This window comes from Pseudonaja textilis, unplaced genomic scaffold, assembly GCF_049901715.1.
Source record: "Pseudonaja textilis isolate UNSWEBS1 unplaced genomic scaffold, rPseTex1.2 PTEXCTG61, whole genome shotgun sequence".
NCBI classification, from domain to species: Eukaryota; Metazoa; Chordata; class Lepidosauria; order Squamata; family Elapidae; genus Pseudonaja; species Pseudonaja textilis.
In genome coordinates, this window is record NW_028262805.1 from 55,177 (window position 1) to 75,003 (window position 19,827).

The 19,827-nt window shown below is 38.9% G+C and overlaps 2 protein-coding genes across 3 annotated transcripts in view; both read right to left on the bottom strand.

Moving 5' to 3' along the window:
• LOC113434625 (uncharacterized) overlaps window positions 1-10,369 on the bottom strand; it is a 52,901-nt gene extending 42,532 nt beyond the window's left edge. The window contains 11 exon segments of the mRNA XM_087918822.1: window positions 718-847; window positions 1,090-1,177; window positions 2,322-2,373; window positions 3,102-3,170; window positions 4,081-4,148; window positions 5,034-5,115; window positions 5,362-5,484; window positions 6,997-7,115; window positions 7,194-7,283; window positions 8,925-9,022; window positions 10,303-10,369. Of these exon segments, the coding sequence (XP_087774948.1) occupies window positions 718-847; window positions 1,090-1,177; window positions 2,322-2,373; window positions 3,102-3,170; window positions 4,081-4,148; window positions 5,034-5,115; window positions 5,362-5,484; window positions 6,997-7,115; window positions 7,194-7,283; window positions 8,925-9,022; window positions 10,303-10,358 (975 nt within the window). The 5' untranslated portion in view covers window positions 10,359-10,369.
• Window positions 10,370-12,206: 1,837 nt separating this feature from the next.
• On the bottom strand, window positions 12,207-19,374 carry LOC113453760 (radial spoke head protein 6 homolog A-like). Of its 2 annotated transcripts, none has more exons than XM_087918821.1 (5): window positions 19,143-19,374; window positions 16,984-17,691; window positions 14,043-14,181; window positions 13,649-13,766; window positions 12,207-12,636 (listed from the first exon to the last, which is right to left on the bottom strand). In XM_087918821.1, exons 1-5 carry the CDS (start codon window positions 19,359-19,361, stop codon window positions 12,405-12,407), a joined length of 1,416 nt encoding a protein of 471 aa, XP_087774947.1. In that variant the 5' UTR covers window positions 19,362-19,374; the 3' UTR covers window positions 12,207-12,404. The 2 variants fall into 2 exon arrangements, with proteins under 2 accessions (XP_087774947.1, XP_087774946.1); XM_087918820.1 differs by having other exon boundaries at window positions 16,984-17,742.
• Window positions 19,375-19,827: the final 453 nt, after the last annotated feature.

The window sequence follows — 19,827 nt, forward strand, 5'->3', positions numbered from 1 at the left end:
TTAGCATTTTGCATAAACAAAATTGAGAAGTATGTAAAACCATGGGGGCTACTTCTGCCCCTTGATGAGTTACTATGCAAGATTCCAAGACAGCCAATTAGTCTAATAGTACAGTGGCCCCCAACCTTCTTTGTACCAGGGACCGGTTTCATGATTATTCATTCTTCCACAGACCGGTACCTGAGTAATGCGAGACTCCACCGTCATCAGGACGGCTCTTCCTTCGAAGCCACCCCCCCCTTCGGTGAAACTAAGGCGTGAGCACCCAAACGCTGCTTTCCAACTGAAAACCCGGAAGCACTTTCCAACCGAAAACCTGGAAGCGCCGTCAAAACAAGACGGTGGTGCCCAAGCTTTGCCGCCCGGTAAAAAATGATCCATGGACTGGTACCGGTCCAGGGACCAGTGGTTGGGGACCCTTGTAATAGTACATTAGGCCAATTCATAGACTGGCACCTGGAAGGCCACAAATTCCTACCACTCTTCATTTTAGGTCTATGTATGAACAAATCCGGTACACAGAACAATGATACTTTTTAGCTATCTATCTATAAGTAGCAATACAATTCTAGAAGCTTTCGAAAATGACGTGTAGTGAGGCCAATGTTGGAAGATAAACAAAACTACAACAAATCAACAAAATAAAAGTAGAATACCTTTCTGCTTGTGCTTATCCATACCCAAAATGTTTTTTTGACAAGAATGTTTAAAAATTACCTGGAGCGTGCCAAGAGTTTCTTCCAAAGATTCTGGTGTAATTGTACAGATGATTACAGTCTTGGCATTTCCACCCAGGGAGTTCTGTAGAATTCTTGTCAGTTTACTATCCCGGTAGTTTATAAAGCCTCTGGTGCAAAGGGATAAGAGAAAGAAGAATAAAATATTATGGATGTGGCTGAGGGAAAATTGCTTCAATAGCCAACTCATTATCTTTAGATAAACTGGGAACACTAATCAGTTGAAAAATGAAACTATCTAGATGAAAAAATGTGAAAAGACTCATGTCCAAATATGAAGTTGGGAAAGGGGAGATTCAGAGCTCATCAACCTTTTGCTGCTCTAATTGAAACAGGAATATTTTTTTCTTACCCAGACTGATCATCACAGAGCTTCTTGATGACTTGGCCCAAGATGAAGAGGCTCCTGTTAATATTACACCCTTCTTTAAGTCGAATCCCTAAGCATATACATAAAAAGCACCATTTCAGTTGTTGCTGGATAGATTTAAGGCATCATAAATCAGTGCTCATTTTAAGGCCACAGGAAAAGTTATACTGAATCAAATATACAGCCCAGCATTAAAAAAAAAAAACAAGTAACCAGATGGATCCTTTTTAAAGCCTAGGTATGGGTGAATGTGATTCTCCATTCAGATTCTTCAACAACTGGAATTGGGAAGTATGGATCTCAACAATAAAGATGAGACAGCCACCACAACTGGAAATCCTTGACAGACCCCACACACCATGAATTTGTCTACTTTCCTTTTAAACTTGTCTATTCTGATAGGAGGACATTAATAGTTTAGGATATCTAACCGTTAATAATTACAGAAGTGAGAACACAATCTAACACAGATTAAAGATAGCTGTACTGTTATTTTATTCTTACATTTCTAGGAAACAATGGCTATTTAACTTGATGCAGATATAACATCAAAGTTCCTAGTGATCAGTATGAGCATTTTATTAAGAGCCGTTCATTTAGGAATGGACAATTATTTGTTATCCCTCTATTCCCACATGACTATATTTACAAGTAATCCTTGACTTACGACAATTTCTGATGCTAAGTGAGGAATTTGCTTAAGTGAATTTTTCCGTTTTACAACCTTGCTTGTCACAGTTGTCATGTGAATCGCTGCAGTTAAGTTAGTAACATGGTTCTCAAGTGAATCTGTCTTCCCCATTGACTTTGCTTGTCAGAAGGTCACAAAAGGGGATCACGTGACCCCAGGACACAGCAACCGTCATAAATATGAGACAGTTGCCAAGTGTCTGAATTTTGATTAGATCAACATGGGGATGCTGCAATGGTCGTAAGTAAAAACTGGTCACAAGTCACTTTTTTCAGTGCTGTTGTAACTTTGAATGGCACTAAATGAATTGTTTTAAGTTGGGGACTACTTGTAATTCAAAGCAGGAGTTTATCTGGAAGAATCTTTTTACTTTAGAGTGTGGAGAAGATAAAGGGAGAAACCCTAATTTATGAGGTGGACCTTTGAAGACAGGAGGATATGAATGTAGTCTACTTAAGGCAATAAGTTAGGAACAAGTTACTATAGAATTTACCGAAAATCTCATTGAGGAGTAAAGACATACCTTCAGCTCCTGTTTGGCTGGCTCTTTCACTTCCTGCCAGATCTACAAAATTCTGAAAAATGGAGACAGAATGTGTTACGCACATGCTTGGGAGCACATGCTCCCAAGTTGAGCTCACTCACTCACAGCCCTGGAAAATATCACCTTCTAGTGAACACTGAGGAACAAACGGTTCTTTGGAATAGACAAAGACCCACTGAATTTGAAATATTAGCGGACTTTACCGGCTACAACATATATATTTGCTGTTCACCCTTCATCCACACTTAACCACATCCTCAACTAGGCTGGCAGTCATCAGCCAGAGGGACGGAAGTCACCAAGTCTGGATCCAAAGACAAAAAAGAGTGGGTGGACTTCAAGGACCCTTTATCCTCCAAAGTCCTTGCTTTGTTCTGGTAGCTGTTGGTGGGACTTGGGGAAGGGTTTCCCATGTGAGGCCCAATTTCTTTTGTCTGATTCAAGTAACATTTTTTTCCTTTGTTTCCATAACAACTTGGTTCCCTGAGGGAGATTTTTCCAGCTTTTTTCCACACACTTTCTAAGCCATCATCTTTGTGGCAGCTTTGTGCAGCAGCTTCAGCCTTGTCTTACATGAAATTCCTGTCACTTTTTAAAAAAATATAAACAATTTGATAGGATGAATTTTAAAAATTTATTAGCCTGCCCTGTCTGAGTATAAATCAAAACATAACTGTTACTTAATGTTTATAAAGTTACATCAGCGTACTATCATATCCCACTTATTATAACCCCTGTTCCATCTTACAAATAACTCACCAAATGAGAAACCATTACAGCTCCTTCGTCGCTTGAGCCAGAAGTATGCTTTTCTTTACTTTCAATGATCTTTAAAAAAAAAGTAATATCATGAACCAGATTTAACAACACCTTTATACATTAGAGAACAGAACTAGACAAAAATCAAAATGAAACCACACATTGCATTAATTTTACTGCAAAGTTTATACAGGGTTAATTTCCCCTACCTTGAGGGATAGTATCCAACTTTGCCTAGCCTGAAACAAAAACTGTGTTGTCCCAGAGTTCAGTCCTCCCCAACACAAGTGGATGAAGCTATTTGTATAGGTAAAGGTTTCCCTTGCACAAACATGCTAGTATATGCTTCCCCGTAATGGATTATTTTATTTATCAGTTTATTTATCTATTGTTAGAATATAAAGCCCAATTCAAAGTCTGAAGAAGGTGGCTAGTGGGATATATGATAGAAATGCTATCAGCAGGAATGTGGATTGATTCTTCAGGGCGGTAGGACAAGAACCAATGGATGAAAGCTTTACACAGAGAGAACCAAACTCAACATAACTTCCTGATCTTGAGAGCTATCAGTCAAGTCTGCTTCCTAGAATTAAGGGTGTTCTGTCAATATAGTTTTCAAGCAAAATTGAGCAGCCATTGGTCTGGAAACAGGATTTATGGTTTGGCCAAATAAAAATAAAGAACATGCTCCTCAAAATCACCAAGGGAGTATTATATTTATCATTATAAATTCCAAAACTTTGAGGTCAGGATTTTCTTCATCAGACCTGTGGCCTTATTCGTCCTACAGGAGTCACTAAGAACTGAAGTGCCTCAGTCTACGTATATGGTTTTCAGCCCAGGTTTGTTTATTTGGAAGGTATGTGCCATTCAATATTTTGTATAATGTGCTTATTTAGTTAACTGCATAGCAGATGCTGCTGAATGCTGTGGCATGAACTAAATGAAGGCAGGAACACAAAAATTAGCAATCACTTACCATTCTAAAAATTGTATGAGAACGGCTGCTTCTTTCATTCATTTTTGTCTCACCGTAATGCCTGTTTTCTGTTTAGAAGAAACATTAGATACAGATTGTTCTTAAAACTGGATTTCCTCTTCTGACTTATTCTCGTTTCCCATAAAATAGACCTCAGCAGATGGTGCCTACAAATGCACCTGACTCCCTTTCCCCACGCCCCATATTCACTGAACTCCTACACAACCTTCAACTTCCCTTCCAACTCTTGTTATTTTGTTAGAAATAAAAGAACCAACTCCACCAACTTTGCACTTCTTTTCTGGAAACTCTTACAGCAGTCCTTTATTTTCCCCCAAACAACAGAAGATCATCACATTCCCACTACAACGGTAGCAACATAGTAAGTTCTTCATCTTTTATTTTCAAGGAAAGGGCTAAAATGTACTATACCACCAATGGCTAATTCAGCATAGTGGTTTCACTCCATGCACATGTTTGCATGTGTGCCTGAGGAACGGAGAAAGTAAGTTATATAGGAGCCCTAATGGTGCAGTTGTTAGAATGCAGTACTGCAGGCAAACTCTGACCACACGCTGGAATTCGATCCTGACAGGCTCAAGGTTCACTCAGCCTTCCATCTTTCCGAGGTTGGTAAAATGAGGACCGAGATTGTTGGGGGCAATATGCTGACATTGTAAACCACTCAGAGGTGCTCTAAAGCACTATGGTGCGATATATAAATCTAAGTGCTACAAGTGTATATGTGAGCATACATGAGCATGTTGCCCAGGTGGACAAGAAACACAGGTTATGTATGGGAGAGTATCTGTCTGCAGGGAGGAGACACTAAAGAAAAGTGTATTGAAGACAGCATGTATTCATTTACAGGTACAGAGGCCTGACTTTTAACAGATCTAGAAATCTGAGATTTGCTTATAATGCTCATTTAAACTTTAGACAGTAAATCTTACTTTCTCCTTTCTTCAACCAGATCATAACCTCCTCTGGAGAAACCACTACTTCTTCATTCAGATCTTCAACATAGATAGTTCTCTAGAAGAGAATGAAACACTCGATTGTTATACCAATCAATATTCTTTATCAGATGTAAATATTGTGCCTTGTACTTGCATACATAACTGGGCTCAATGGTTGACTCTGACTTAACCATGAATAAAACCTTCAGAAAAACCTAGCCAACCCGGGAACAACCCAGAGTAATTGAGACTAGCGAGGCAGTGCCTGCAATAGAGTCTTGCTGGAGAGCAGCACTAGGGGTGTCCAGCCTCATGTACTTACATTGATGTCTTCACGAACTACCAAGGACTTCTTTTTCCTAATGTTACTGCATAGCAAGTCTTGTATAGTTTCATTATGAATTTCCATGTATGATACACGGAGCAGGAATTCCCTGTCTGGAATCTAAAAATTATGAAATATTATATTCGTCAATACTTTTGAAGACAACTTGTTCCACAGATTAATGCCATTAATCACTAAGCTTTCCTATTTGCATTCCTAGCCATGCTTTATTATTTGTTAGGCTACGCCTCTAATTACATCAAGTCATCTAGATGTCAGTGATGACGACAGTTTAACACTAGAGGACTCATGGCTAAAGAAAGGCAAATGTATACATTTATAACACAACTTTCTTCATAAGAATTTTGTGGTCAAAAAGGTTTTTAACTCAACTTGTGACAGTCCCAAGAATGTGCTCCCCCAGATAGTGAATTTAAAACATTACTCTTTCTATGCAGCTAAAAAACTTTGTGAAAGAGGCTTTTAGCTGTTATTTTGAATTTTAAAAGCATACAGGTAGTCATTGACTTATGACTTTTCAAAATTACAGCAACTTAAAAAAAATGACTTATGACCATCCTCCCACTTACGACTATTGCAGCATGCCCATGGTCAGTGTTTGGCAATTGGCAGTTTATAATGGAGGTCACATGATCACTGAGACTTTCCCAGCCAACTTCTGACAAGCAAAATCAATGTGGGAAGCTATATTTGTTTACCAACTGCAGAAAAAAAAAATCACAAAATCATAGGAGGCTCACTTAACTGCCTTGCTTAGAAGTTTCAGTCCCAATTATGGTTGTGTAAGTGAAAGACAACCTGTATTGTGGGCACTCATGCAAAATTATTTTCCAGGTATGGATAGTTACAACTGAAAGCAAACTCCAAATTTCTTTATCTAGCCTTCCAATATGTTAATTATATATGAGCTTTGATGGCGCAGTGGTTAGAGTGCAGTACTGCAGGCTACTTCTACTGACTGCCAGCTGTTCAAATCTCAAAAGGCTCAAGCTTGACTCAGCCTTTCATCCTTCTGAGGTGGGCAAAATGAGGACCCAGATTGTTGTGGGCAACATGCTGACTCTGTAAACAGCTTAGAGAGGTCTGTAAAGCATCGTGAAGTGATATATAAGTCTGTTATTGCTACTATGACTCCAACTTTTTGTGAGCAGAAGAGCACACTTCCCAATCAGTGTTCTGATTTGCTTTTGGCTCTGGTAGCCTCCTTGATATAACCCCAGCCTCTTTTCTCTTCCACAGTAATCCTCTGTGCACACTGTAGATTGGGTCAGTTGACCAGAACTTTACACAGAAGCCTCCCTGATTACGCCTTTAAAAGACACATAAGCTGTGTTAAATTAAAAAAACATTTACTGCTTCTACAACGGGCTCTGGAAAGTTGCTTTCAACCCAGCATATTTTTACATGGAGCTGGAAAACCAGAGGGAGCGGGACTCTCTGATAACCTTCCATTCATTTTCTTGTAGCCTCTGGGATGGCAATCATGACATACAGCCTGAAAAATGCTGACACGAGAGGCTAGGAACTCAGCTGCACTTTCAATATCAGTCATATCCACTTCTGCAAAAGCATTGGTTAGCTGAAATATAAACATTCAGTAGAATCACTTACTCCGCAGATTGTATCGAAAACATCATTAATCGCCATTGGCAAGATACCTGGCCCTTTTTTGGTACCCAATATTGTGTACGTTTTGCCAGAAGCTGTCTGACCATAAGCAAAAATAGTGCCTAAAAAGAAGTAGAATGACTAGTTTAAATTAATAGCCACATGCACAAATATACACAAAAGGTTATTATTCAAAGTACCATTATATCCTTGAACTGCCGACTTGATAATAGAAGCAGCCACACCTTGGTAGACTTCCTTTGTACTGTTGTTAGAGTGGAACACACGATCTTCAAAAGAAAGCAAAAAGTTTAATTTGTAGACACCATGCCCCGTCCCTGAAAAATCACCAGGCTAAATATAGGTATTTCTCAATTTACAACCATTCATTTAGTGACTATTTGAAGTTACAATGACACTGAAAAATTCAACTTATGACCATTTTCCACACTTACAACCTTTGCAGCATCTCCACAGGATCAAAAATTTGGACACTTGACAACTGACTCATGGCAGTTGCAGTGTCCTGGGATCATGTGATCACTTTTTGTGATCTTCTAACAAGCAAAGTCAATGGGGAAGCCACATTCACTTAACCATGTTACTAACTTAACAACTGTAATGATTTACTGTGGCAAGGAACGTTGTAAAATGGAGCAAAACTCACTTGTCTTCCTTAAAAACAAACCTTGGGCTCAATTGTGGTAAATCAATGACTGCCAGTATTTTGTAAGCTGAAGCAACTTTGCACAGTCAAACCAATTGCTTGAGGATGTATCATACCAATAATGAACAATTGGGAATGAGCTGTACGGTAGGTATTAGCATTTGTATAGTTATTTGGTTTATGCTGAATCACAAGTATTATCCTTCATATAGTATCCTATTAATGGTTATACATAAAGTTTTTTATTCTGAGTATAACCTGGAAATGCACTATATTCATTTTTCACCAAAGACAGAAGAACAAAAATTAAGATATGAAAATTTCGAGAAAAGGAACTACTGAAAAATAAGAGAGCAGAAAATCCGAAAAAGAGATAAAAACTTAAACAGGAAAATCTCATTTGTAATTTTAAAAATTTACTGAAAACAGAACTATGGAACAACAATCATAGCAAGTTATGATGTTAATTGGCAAAATTTAAGAGACAACTAGGTTGCCCAGCAAAGAGAAAAATAACAAATATACCGCCAAAATGATGGCCTCTGTAAAAATCTACCAAGACAGGCTCTTCTGTGCTTAAGCATCAATAAAGAAAATTAATCATCTTTTTGATAAATTAGCTTTTTGTCTCACCTTTCTTTTGTCATCAGTAGGCTGATCCTATCTATCTACTAGTCTTTTCTCAACAACACTGTGAGATGGATTGGGCTATGAAAAAGTGACAAGGCCAATGACACCCAAACAATTTTTGTGCCCTAGCCAAATCTAGAATTCATAGTCTCCTGGTTTTTAGAGCTAATAAATTCAAAAAAAAAACCAGTTACTTCTTGGAGGTAAAAATGAAAGGTAATATTGAATGTAACATGAACAATTAGTTACAGAAGATATAGCAATCATGCACTGCAATTGAACAAGTTGAAGAATTATTATTCATTCATACATTTACAAGAGTCACTGTTCTGGGCATAAAAAGAACAGTGATATCTTCCCATCATATATGCTATCTTTAGCCACCAGAAAAACAGATTGGATTACAGATTACCAAAACAAAGAATGATATTCAATGCTTCTCCTAAAAAAAAAACCCTAGTATGCTTCTGCTATACACATATAAAATGCACAAAGATCAAGAAGGCGAGTTACTACATTTAGTATGGCATTTTAATTAATCAAGACATTCCATTCGTAAATTATCTTATTACTTTACATATACTCATGCTGAAAACCACACAAACACACATATCAGGAGTTATCAAGAGCTTACCAAAGACAAATGACTTGGTTCCATCTATCTGTGATACAGTGCAGTCTTCACTTTTCCATGAAACCTGTCCTTTTTCATCAACAAGATCTTCATTTTCTCTGAAAGAATGAATCGGGTTTTCAGGTCACTAGATTATTTTAGGAATAAAGAGAAACCTTTTTCTTAAAAATTAATATGCCCCTTGATGAGTGTTAACAGTTGGTGGATCTCACCCACACACAAGGTTTATAGTTTCTGAAATCAAAAAATACATACCACACTCTTAGCTGGTATGTAAACCAACATGAGAAAGAGTAGAGTTTTACCCAATTATAAATGGGAATAAGGTTATTGTTATTTATTATTCTTAGAGATTAGAATGGCCCCCACTCTAATACTCTTCCGGAAAGCACTGAACCTGGTTCTGCCAGCGGGCCTGGGGAACCCAGAGTGGGATGGAGACCATCAAATGGCTCATGTGATCTGTTGTCATTGGGGCAGGGGGTGGGAGGTGATTTTTTTCCCCCCGGGTTTTGTTCTATTGTACTTTATTAATTTATTTGATTCTTTTTGTTAGTTTTTATTGTTTTTTTATTTTAAATATGGTTTTACATTCTGTAAGCCGCCTCGAGTCACCATGGGCGAATAGGCAGCAATATAAATTCGATAAATAAATAAAATAATGGAAATTAGGACTCTTCTGGTGCACTTCAGATTGATTAGGCATCAAGTCCATGCTGATTCTTAGTAACCAGATAGATTTTCTCCATAATGAGTGCATTTCAGACAGAGAAGCCTTTTCAGGAAAACTAGATAGAACAGACAGGTCAGACCTGAATCCAAATCATTCAGATCATAGCAGTGAAACGTCTTCAAAAGAAAAAAACCAGAAAGTTCAGTTGCCTCCCGAAAAAGCACCTTTGGGACAACCAAGACCTGAAGGACTGAGAATCTCTACAGACATTCAGATCATAGTTTAATATTAAACATTTCACTATACTGACCCCTGGAAGGAGGATGGGGGTGTATGATTTATTCCCTCCTTATATACATTAGATAAAGTCAGTTCCTTCTCTGTCTCTCCATTTAACTTATTTTCATAAGTTCCGTACTATGAAAAGGAAAATTGTAAAGGAGAATCCTATTATTCCCTCCCTCTATATATTATTATTATTGTTGTTGTTGTTGTTGTTGTTATTCCTCCCTCTACATTAGATAAAGTCAGTTCCTTCCTTCTCTGTCTCTCCGTTTAAGTTACTTTCATAAGCTCCGTACTACAAAAGCTACATTGAATTGGAGGAAAAGCGGAGCTACAAAACTGGCGACGAAAGAACCCGAAACAGCAAATTTTTTAAAAAAGGCAACCCCTATCTAAACACAATAATAAAAATAAAACCACCTTGCAATAAGTGGCCGCACTCTCACGCAAACGGTAACGCCACCTTCCTCCATCATGTCGCCTGCCTTCTAAAGGTCTTTTCTTTTTCAAATGGAGCTTCAGTATTTGAATTTTCTCCCAGGGCGCTTCCGATTGGTCAGTTGGCGAGGCAAGCCTAAGTTCCTCCCAAGGCGGACTGAACCATTATTCCAGAGAGGGGAGTGGGTCGCCAAGGGCGAATGGATCCAACCTATATATATATATCTATATTTCGTATTATTTTCCTTAAAAAAAATCAAAAAAACGGCGGTTTTGGGATAGAGTTAAAAAGGCGGGCCTTAGAAGGCCGAAGAAACGCGAAAGCGGATGCTGATTGGCTGAAGGAGTCCTTATGTTTAAACCCTGCAAAACGAGAGGGGTTCAGATCGTGTCTCCACTTCTTTTGGCAGCTGCCAGTTTAGAAACTGGCTGCGTTAATTGATCAGGCTTTAGCCATGGTCAGTGTAAGTAAGCATCCTGGTTCGCTAAATCAAACCACGGTGCTCACACTGATCACGGCCAAGCATGAATCTGGGATTGCGGGATGAAAGAGACCCAGAAGGCCAAATCAGTTGCATCAGCATAAATGGGACAGATTGAAATGCTCTTGTAATTAGATGGGGAATACCAAGTGTAGTCCATGTGATGGATGTGTTGGAAGAAATATCCTTCTGGATTCAGTTCCAAGTGGGGAAAAAGACACTGGAAACATGGAGGCTGTTTGAAAAGATGGTTTAATGATGGACAGGACCACATGGCTTGGAGCTTCAAAGTGAAAAAAGTCATGTACTTCAAGATGTTGGGTGAAGGAAAAGAAGAGCCAAGAGGCTGAGACCCTTAGTTATATACCCTCTGTTGGGCCCCACCTCCATGTTTCCGGTGTCTTTCCCCCCACTTGGAACTGATATTTCTTCCAACAGATGGAAATGGAGAATGGAGAGATTCAATCTGGAAATAAGGAGAAGTTTTCTGCCAGTGAGAGCAATCAACCCATGGAAGAGAAGTTGCTTTTGGATGTTGTGGGAGCTTCATCACTGGAAGCTTTCAAGAAAAGATTGGACTGCCATCTATCAGAAATAGTGTAGGGTCTACTGCTGGAGTGGGGGTTGGACTAGATGACCTACAACAGGGGTGTTAAACTTGATTTCATTGAGGGCTGCATCAGGGTTGTGTTTGATCTTGGGGGCCCGGAGTGGGTAGTGCCAGCTTGACATCGCTTGTGTTGGGGGCGCCTGTGGTGGCCCGAGCACTCTGCCAGCAAAAACAGGCTCCTGAACTCCATTTTTGGCTGCAATGGCCTCCTGCAACCTTCTGCCAGTGAAAATGGAGCTCGGGAGGTCCATTTTCGCTGGCAGAGGCACTGCGGGCCAGTTCTTCACTGTTTCCAGGGCAGTCCCATGGGCGAGATCTAAGCACCCCATGGGCTGGATCTGCCCCTGGGCCTTGAGTTTGACACCCCTGACTTACAAGGACCCTTCCTGAAGTAACCTTGTATGGAAATCAAAAATTAAATATGGCTATGATTGATTATGTATTGCCTTTGGAAGAAAGAAAGAAAAAGAGAAAGATAGGAAGGGCAAAGATGTATATGTTCAAGATGACGAGGTTGGAAAATAAGGATGGCAAGTATTTGTGTAAAATATGTTTTCTTTGGAATAACATGGATGGTATTGACATCTCATATTTGTGAAAAACTGGCTTATGAACATACTGTATCGTCATTTTGTCTTACTGCATCTGGCTTTAAGCAAGGTTTGTGAGTTATCTAAGATTGCCACCAGTACCATATTTAATAAATTGTTTCCTTGTTGAAATAAAATAGTTAATAAGCTATTAAACATTACTCTTTTTCATCTTGGTGATACATCACAACTGCTGGAAACAAATTTCATTCAAAATTGAGATTTATTGCTATTCCAAACTGCTTTCTTTTTTTTTAAAAAAAAAACTATTTCAGAGTTTTATTTTTGATTTACTCATCAAAGTTACTACAAATCATCAACGTATTATACAGAATACAGTATTAGAATACATTTGTAAAAAAGTTTATCCTTAACAAAACTATTGTAACAGAATTTTTGAGCTTAATCATCCTCGTCCTCGTCTTCCTCTTCCTCCATTTCTTCCATTTCTTCTGCTTCCAGTGCCTCCTCTTGGGCAGCCTTGAGTGCCATCTCTTCTTCCACAGTTGGATCAAGGCCTTCAGTGACTTCAGGTCCTATAATATATTCGAGCTGCACTGGAGGTGGCAATGTAGGGTTGAAATTTTCTGGACTGTATTTGTGACCCCAGCCAATGTATATGTTATCAAATTTCCTAAAACAAAAAGCAGAAGACTCTAACATTATTAAAAATGCACATCTAATTAGTGATGCCTCTTTCCTCCAGCTCCTCCCCCATCTCACCCTAGGCAATGTATATCACTCTTTCCCAATCAAGTTGGGACTTCCAAGCCTCAGAATTTCTAGCTAACATGACCATGAAATGCTCCAGAATGGGAAAAATTGATCCCCTCTATATATATCTTACCAAGTTGTTTCCTTTGTCTATTCTGTGTATACCGCAGAACATCTATTCAAATTTGCTTCATTTCAGAGGAGTCCAGAAAATAGATGCATGATTATAGCTTTAAAAATACATAGAGCGGTATTCCCCTGCCTACACAATTGGCAGCAAAAAACATGTTTATTAGCGTACATCTAGTTTGGCCTTAGCGTGAACAAGTTGAGGAAAGTATGAAGAAAATGGCTTTGGGAACTCTGCAATCTCTTAATAATTTTTCCAGGCTAAATCATATGCCTGGGAAGGAGTTGAAATCCACAAGTCTTAAAGTTGCCAAGTGTTGGAGACCCCTGCACCTTAACCCATGGGGACTTTTTTTCCTGGACTTCTGTAGTCACTGGCTAGATGCAACCTATTTTGAAGGTTGGCTTCTCATTCCCACAGCAAATTCCATCCCGTTCTGTCCTGTTTTCAGATAGTTATCTTGCTGATGGGCAGAGAGTGAATCCCACGCTTCTTAATTTGTTTCTAACAGATCAGTTGTATAATTTATAGCTTGAAACAAAAAAGGACTAAAGGATGCATTGTATTATAGTCACATATACCAAACTGCCTGGCTTGATCCCAAATTTTGTTGTGGAAAAGATGAACGTTTACATTTCTCAGTAGATGCCACTGGCTTGATTTGAGTGAAAACTGTATAAAAACAGTGCCTGTTAGTCCTCTATAAATAAGTAAACCCACCATTGATTAAGATGGAAAATTACAAAACAGAGATTTTATAATTGGAAGTAATCACAACATTACATTGATCCTGATTGCCTACCTTCCAACAGCAAAGGAGTATGCTCCAGGCCACAAGTTAGCTTGAAGGACAGCAAGGGCATATTGAGGAACTAAATGTGTTGAAGCATCAGAGGACCATGGAGTGATGTTTTGAATATCTGTTAAGAACAAATTGATTTTGGGGTATCAGAAATATTTTGTACCAAATTATGGTGTTGGGATAAACTAACAGAAAAAGATCAGAAGCCATAGTCCTGTGTATAGAAAAATACGCCTTTATATTAAAAAGTTTAATTGTGTACCATGTGATAAATTGATTTAATAAAATCACTCCATGGTTGACCATGACCTGCTTTCTCACTGGCCAAAACATCCATGTTCCCAAAACTTAAGAAGAAAAGAGAACCAGCCAGGTGAGGTTTTTGCTATAGTACCTGCATCTTCAGAGAGGGGTGTGAGAAGAGGAGGTCCCGTTTCTTGTAACTCTTCTGGCTCTTCCTGTTTTTCTTCTTCATCTTCCTCTTCCTCCTCTTCCTCTGATTTTTGATAGGGATTAATCCAGGTACAGCGCCCCTGCACCCAAAGGAACCAGAGTCAGCGAGGTCAATGACTTGTTTCATTTGCCTACAAGGCCACATATATATGCCACACTTCTCTCCACTCGATGTCCCCAGTGCCTTATCTTAGCTCTCCTTAGTCAGGCTTATTCACCTTCAGTAAGCTGCCTGGCATTTTAAAATTGTGCCATACCTGAATGTATGGATCATTTTGGGGGCATATACCCACCAGACTGTCAATTATTTGGAAGCCTGCCCTCACAAACAAACAAATCTCCACACCACAAGCCAAGCAAACACCTGGGCACAAACAGACCCCACCCCCAATACCTCCAGCTCAAACACACCCCTACCAGGCACCCAGATGAAACCTAGCTTCCTAATAAATGATAGCCTTCCATTTACTCGAAGCCAAGCTGCACTAAAAGCCTCCAATACAGGACACATAATGTTGCCAGCCAATCAAGACAAAAAAACGCTACAAAACAGAAGATATTAGAAACATCAATCAAGCAGAGCACAGCAAACTCCAAGACCAATAAACACAGAGCAAGACTCCCAACCAATCAGGATGAAAAAAAAAACCATTCTAACACAGCAGTAGGCTAGCACCAAATTTAAAACAGAAATGGTTGTGAAAGCCTGACTCACGGACGAACACAATACAGAAGCCTGATGATGACAGATGAGATTCTGCCGAAACGTCGCTACAACTTTAAAAGCATAACTATAATGACGTGGGAAAATACCCGAACAAAGCTGAATACCATACATATATATACAGTATATATACTAGATAGATAGATGGCATTCAGCTTTGTTCGGGTATTTTCCCACATCATTATAGTTGTGCTTTTAAAGTTGTAGCAACGTTTCAGCAGAATCTCATCTGCCATCATCAGGCTTCTGTATTGTGTTCGTCTGTGAGTCAGACTTTCACAGCCGTTTCTGTTTTAAATTTGGGGCTAGCCTACTGCTGTGCCAGAATGGTTTTTTCTTAATCCTGATTGGTTGGGACCAATCAGACCAAGACTCCCAACCAATCAGGATGAAGAAAACATTCTGGCACAACATATGGTCTCACAAGGGGTCTGCGGATCTCATCTCGGTACCTAATGGCAGTCCGGTTACCTCTGGCAGGCACATGGATGGCTGTGCGGCCCCCTAAAGAAATGCCACCCCACACCATTACTGACCCACTGCCAAACCGGTCATGCGGGCAGCAGAACATTCTCCACAGGGTATCCAGACCCTGTCACATCTGTCACATATGCTCAGTGTGAACCTGTTTTCATCTGTGAAGAGCACAGGGCGCCAGTGGCGAATTTGCCAATCTTGGTGTTCTCTGGCAAATGCCAAATGTCCTGCACGGTGTTGGGCTGTAAGCACAACCCCCACCTGTGAATGTCAGACCCCTCATGGAGTCTGTTTCTCACTGTTTGAGCAGCCACATGCACACATTTGTGGCTCGCTGGAGGTCATTTTGCAGGGCTCTGGCAGTGCTCTTCCTGTCCCTCCATGCACAAAGGCGGAGGTAGCGGTCCTGATGATGGGTTGTTGCCCTCCTACAGCCTCCTCCATGTCTCCTGATGTACTGGCCTGTCTCCTGGTAGCGCCTCCATGCTCTGGACACTACACTGACAGACACAGCAAAGCTTCTTGCCACCGCTCGCATTGATGTACCATCCTGGATGAGCTGCACTACCTGAGCCATTTGTGTGGGTTGTAGACTCCGTCTCATGCTACCACTAGAGTGAAAGCACCGCCAGCATTTAAAAGTGACCAAACCATCAGCCAGAAAGCATAGGAACTGAGAAGTGGTCTGTGGTCACCACCTGCAGAACGACTCCTTTATTGGGGATGTCTTGCTAACTGCCTCTGCTTTCCACCTGTTGTCTATTCCATTTGCACAACAGTATGTGAAATTGATTGTCAATCAGTGTTGCTACCTAAGTGAACAGTTTGATTTCACAGAAGTGTGATTGACTTGGGAGTTAAATTGTGTTGTTTAAGTGTTCCCTTTATTTTTTTGAGCAGCGTACATATACTATACATACATACATACATACATACATACATACATACATACATAATGTAATATCTACATTAACTGCATTATATATTACTACATTTAACTACATTAAAGATAATTATGTAAAATCATCATACGAATGTACAATTATTATCCTATTGCCATCATTCTGATAATATTTTCATTGCTTTCAGAACAGGCATAGTCAATTTCCAGGAACATCCATATATATCTAATCCCAGAGGTTAAATAAACTATACAGCATGGTTCAATAAAGTAAAGCTGATTGTCTTGTCCTTATTTCCTATCAGAATCTTACACCTGTTTCATGTTATTAGCTGTGTAATGCAGGTAACAGGTGAGAGGCAGATTACATCAATAGAAAGATCTATATACATAAATACTGACAGATTAGGGAACCGGTGGCTTTTTGACAAAAGTATATTGTGTTATTTCCAGCATTATACCATTTCTGATGCTTTTTAGTATGAACGCTTGGAGAACACAAACAGAAAACAGGTTATTTTGAATTAGTTTTCTTATGTTTTTATTGATCATGTAAAACACTTACATTATCAGGGAGGCCACCACCAATAAAGCTTTCTATCCTTGTTCATTAATTTTAATGATGGGAAAAATTACGGAAGATGTTTTTTTTTTCTGAAATGTGTTAAGAAAATAAAAATTACTAGAGTTGTAATTGATAGCACTAAAGCTGTTCTGGGGTTCTGATTTTTTTTTTTTTTGACACCACTTAGCAACAAGTGCAGCTTTTGTTAAGCATACCTGTTTTAAAATATTCTGTACATGATGCACCCAGTTGGAAAGGGTATCCAACATCTCTGGCACAGGAATGGGTTCAAAGTCAGGATTTTCTTCATAATTGTCTCTTCCAGCTCCGCCTTCTTCTTCTTCGTCTCCTTCTTCTTCTCCAAACTGATAAAACCCGAGTGGACTGACCTGTGTTGCCGCTGAAATGCGGGCAATCTGAGCCCTCAGATAATTAGCTTCATTGCCTGGGAAAGGTGGATAGCACACAACGGCAGCATCTAACTTTCCCACTAAGAACTTCTTAATTTTCCTGGCGTTCACGATCTGAGCTGGAGTCACCTGGGGTAATTTCGTCCAAGGTTTGCCTGGTTCATTGCAAACATAATAAGTGTATTTATTAGCACCGGTCCGATAATCTTCTTTTGGGATTACGGGTGGTGGCTTGTAGTTGGGTTTTGGTGGCTCATCTTTTTCTTCTTCATCTTCTTCATCTTCATCCCTGGCCTCAATTCCCTCTTTTAGTCCTTCCTCGGCAGTTTCTTCTTCCTCTGCTTCTTCCTCTTCTTCTCCTTCACGGAATTCAACTTCAGCTACAATATAGTTGGCTTCAATACCTAAGAGTTTGCCCCAGAAGCGACATGTTTGGATTGGATGAGTGGCAACCAGTTGTTTGAGGGCAAGGAATATGTGATAGTATTCTTCTGAGCTCAAACCAATTCCAGCCTGTTCAAAATAGTAAGCTGTCTCCATTACATTGGGTAGAGGAGTTTCTGGCTAAAGAGGAAAACCTTCAATTAGGAAGCATAATAATGGAATAGTGTTTCACTATATATATAAACATTTATTCCTACTGGAGCAATCCTAAACATACTTATAATTTAACACTGAATTTAATAGGATTCACTCACAAGTAATACATAGCCTTGACATTTTCCTCCCATGTAATGTTCATTGCAGTGAATAGTCTGAAAAATTACTGCGTGCACGAGTACAATGCTACCTGAATATAGTCTACTACCTGAATATAGGGTTAGTTGGAGTAGCAGATAACCTGCTTTTGATCAAGCTAACCAGCATGGTACAAACATACCAAATAGTTTATGAAACTTATGATCAACCCATGGTACAAATTCTATCAAATGGTTGATGAAAATTATGCAGAAAATCCTACATCTATCTCCATCCCTAATCATTTATGTAATATATCTGTGAATGAATATGCATCTGCTTGAGATGTACTGATACTTGACTTACAATTGTTCATGTAGTGACCGTTTGAAGTTATAACAGCACTGGAAAAAAGTGACTTATGACCATTCTTCACACCTAAGATCATTGTAGCGTCCTGTAGTCACATGATCAAAATTTGGATGCTTGGCAATTGGTTCATATTTATGATGGTTGATTTATTATGCCTGCAGTGTCTTGGGGTCATGTGACCACCTTCTGCAATCCCCTGACAAAGTCAATAGGGAAGCTAGATTGTTTTAACAACTGTGTTACTAATTTAACAACTCCAGTGATTCACTTAACAACAGTAAAATGGGGGAAAACTCACTTAACAAATGTCTCAATTAACAATGGAAATTTTGTAATGTAATAGACTAGATAATTTTGTAACAAAAATTTAATAGATTGATATAAAATATAATATAGACATATATAACCATTAGATGAAAGTGTAACATAAATTTTAAAATAAAATTTGGAATATCTCGTATAAAATGATGAAATAGTTTAGTCATGGATGATTAATAACTGATAAATATATAAGCATATGTTAGTTTGACAATATGAAAATTGATATAAACTGTGAGTAATGACTACAAAAGGATAGCACAAAAGATTTGTAACCAACTGACACATTGTATGTATATAAAATGGAAGATGTTTTTATGTTTTTATGTTTTATTTGTATATGTTTGTCTTAAAAAATAAAAACTGAAAAAAAAACAATGGAAATTTTGGACTCAATTGTGTCTGTACATCAAGGAATACCTGTATAAGGTTTGTCTGTTTATCTATATTCTTTCTACAACCATGCAGCATGTACATGTCCCATAAAATAGGGCAAAATAGAGCAAAATTCACTTAGCAAATGTTTTACTTAGCTATATAAATTTTGGGCTCAATTGTGGTTATAAGTGAAAGGCTATTTTATTGGACTGACTCACCAATTCCTCTTCTGGTTCTTGATCTGCGCCATCACCACCACCTGCCTTTTGGAACAGAGTTTTGTACATTTCAGCCAATTCAAATGTTGGATGTTTTTCAAATTCATCTCGGAGGGTGTCCAATTTCTTTTGGAATCGAGCACACTTTATATCCTTACTGATGTTCTCGATTATATCTGCTGGATTTTCAGGCCGCTCTTCCAGAATCTTTGCCAACATGTCAGAAAGATGGTCATACCTATGTAATTATGAAAAAGAACTGCTATTGACCAACTAGGACCACCAATCACTGGCTCATTCCTCTCCCATGCTACTTCATTAGCTTTAAAACCAAGCATTGTCAGAGAAGAAGCCCTATGACACCTGAAGATGTTACAAACTTTATTATTATCAAGATGCTGGGCTCAGAGGATGGAGGACTAACTTTTAGTTCATCCTCCATCACAGAAGCATGGGGTGACATTTGGACAGAAATTTTGTCCCAGTCCAACTGATCTCAAAAGGAAAACAAAAAGTGGGAGCATTATGTATAGTGTTGAGCTCCTGTACAAAACACAGAATATCCATGTAATTGTAAATAAATAGTGATACAAGCCTTTGTGGTCTGTAATCCATTTCTTAAGGTTGATGCATCCAATGAAGTGAGCTACATTTGTTACAGCATAATCCTCAAGTATGCCATAAT

Bases quoted from the DNA above. Each gene is read 5' to 3' on its own strand.
- LOC113453760 (XM_087918820.1), bottom strand. From the start codon at position 19,361: ATGTTGGCAAAGATTCTGGAAGAGCGGCCTGAAAATCCAGCAGATATA. The intron at 14,182-16,983 runs GTATGCTTAACA...CTTTGGGTGCAG, and splicing joins TACAGAATATTTTAAAACAG to GGGCGCTGTACCTGGATTAA. The intron at 13,767-14,042 runs GTACTATAGCAA...TGTTCTTAACAG, and splicing joins ACCCCTCTCTGAAGATGCAG to ATATTCAAAACATCACTCCA.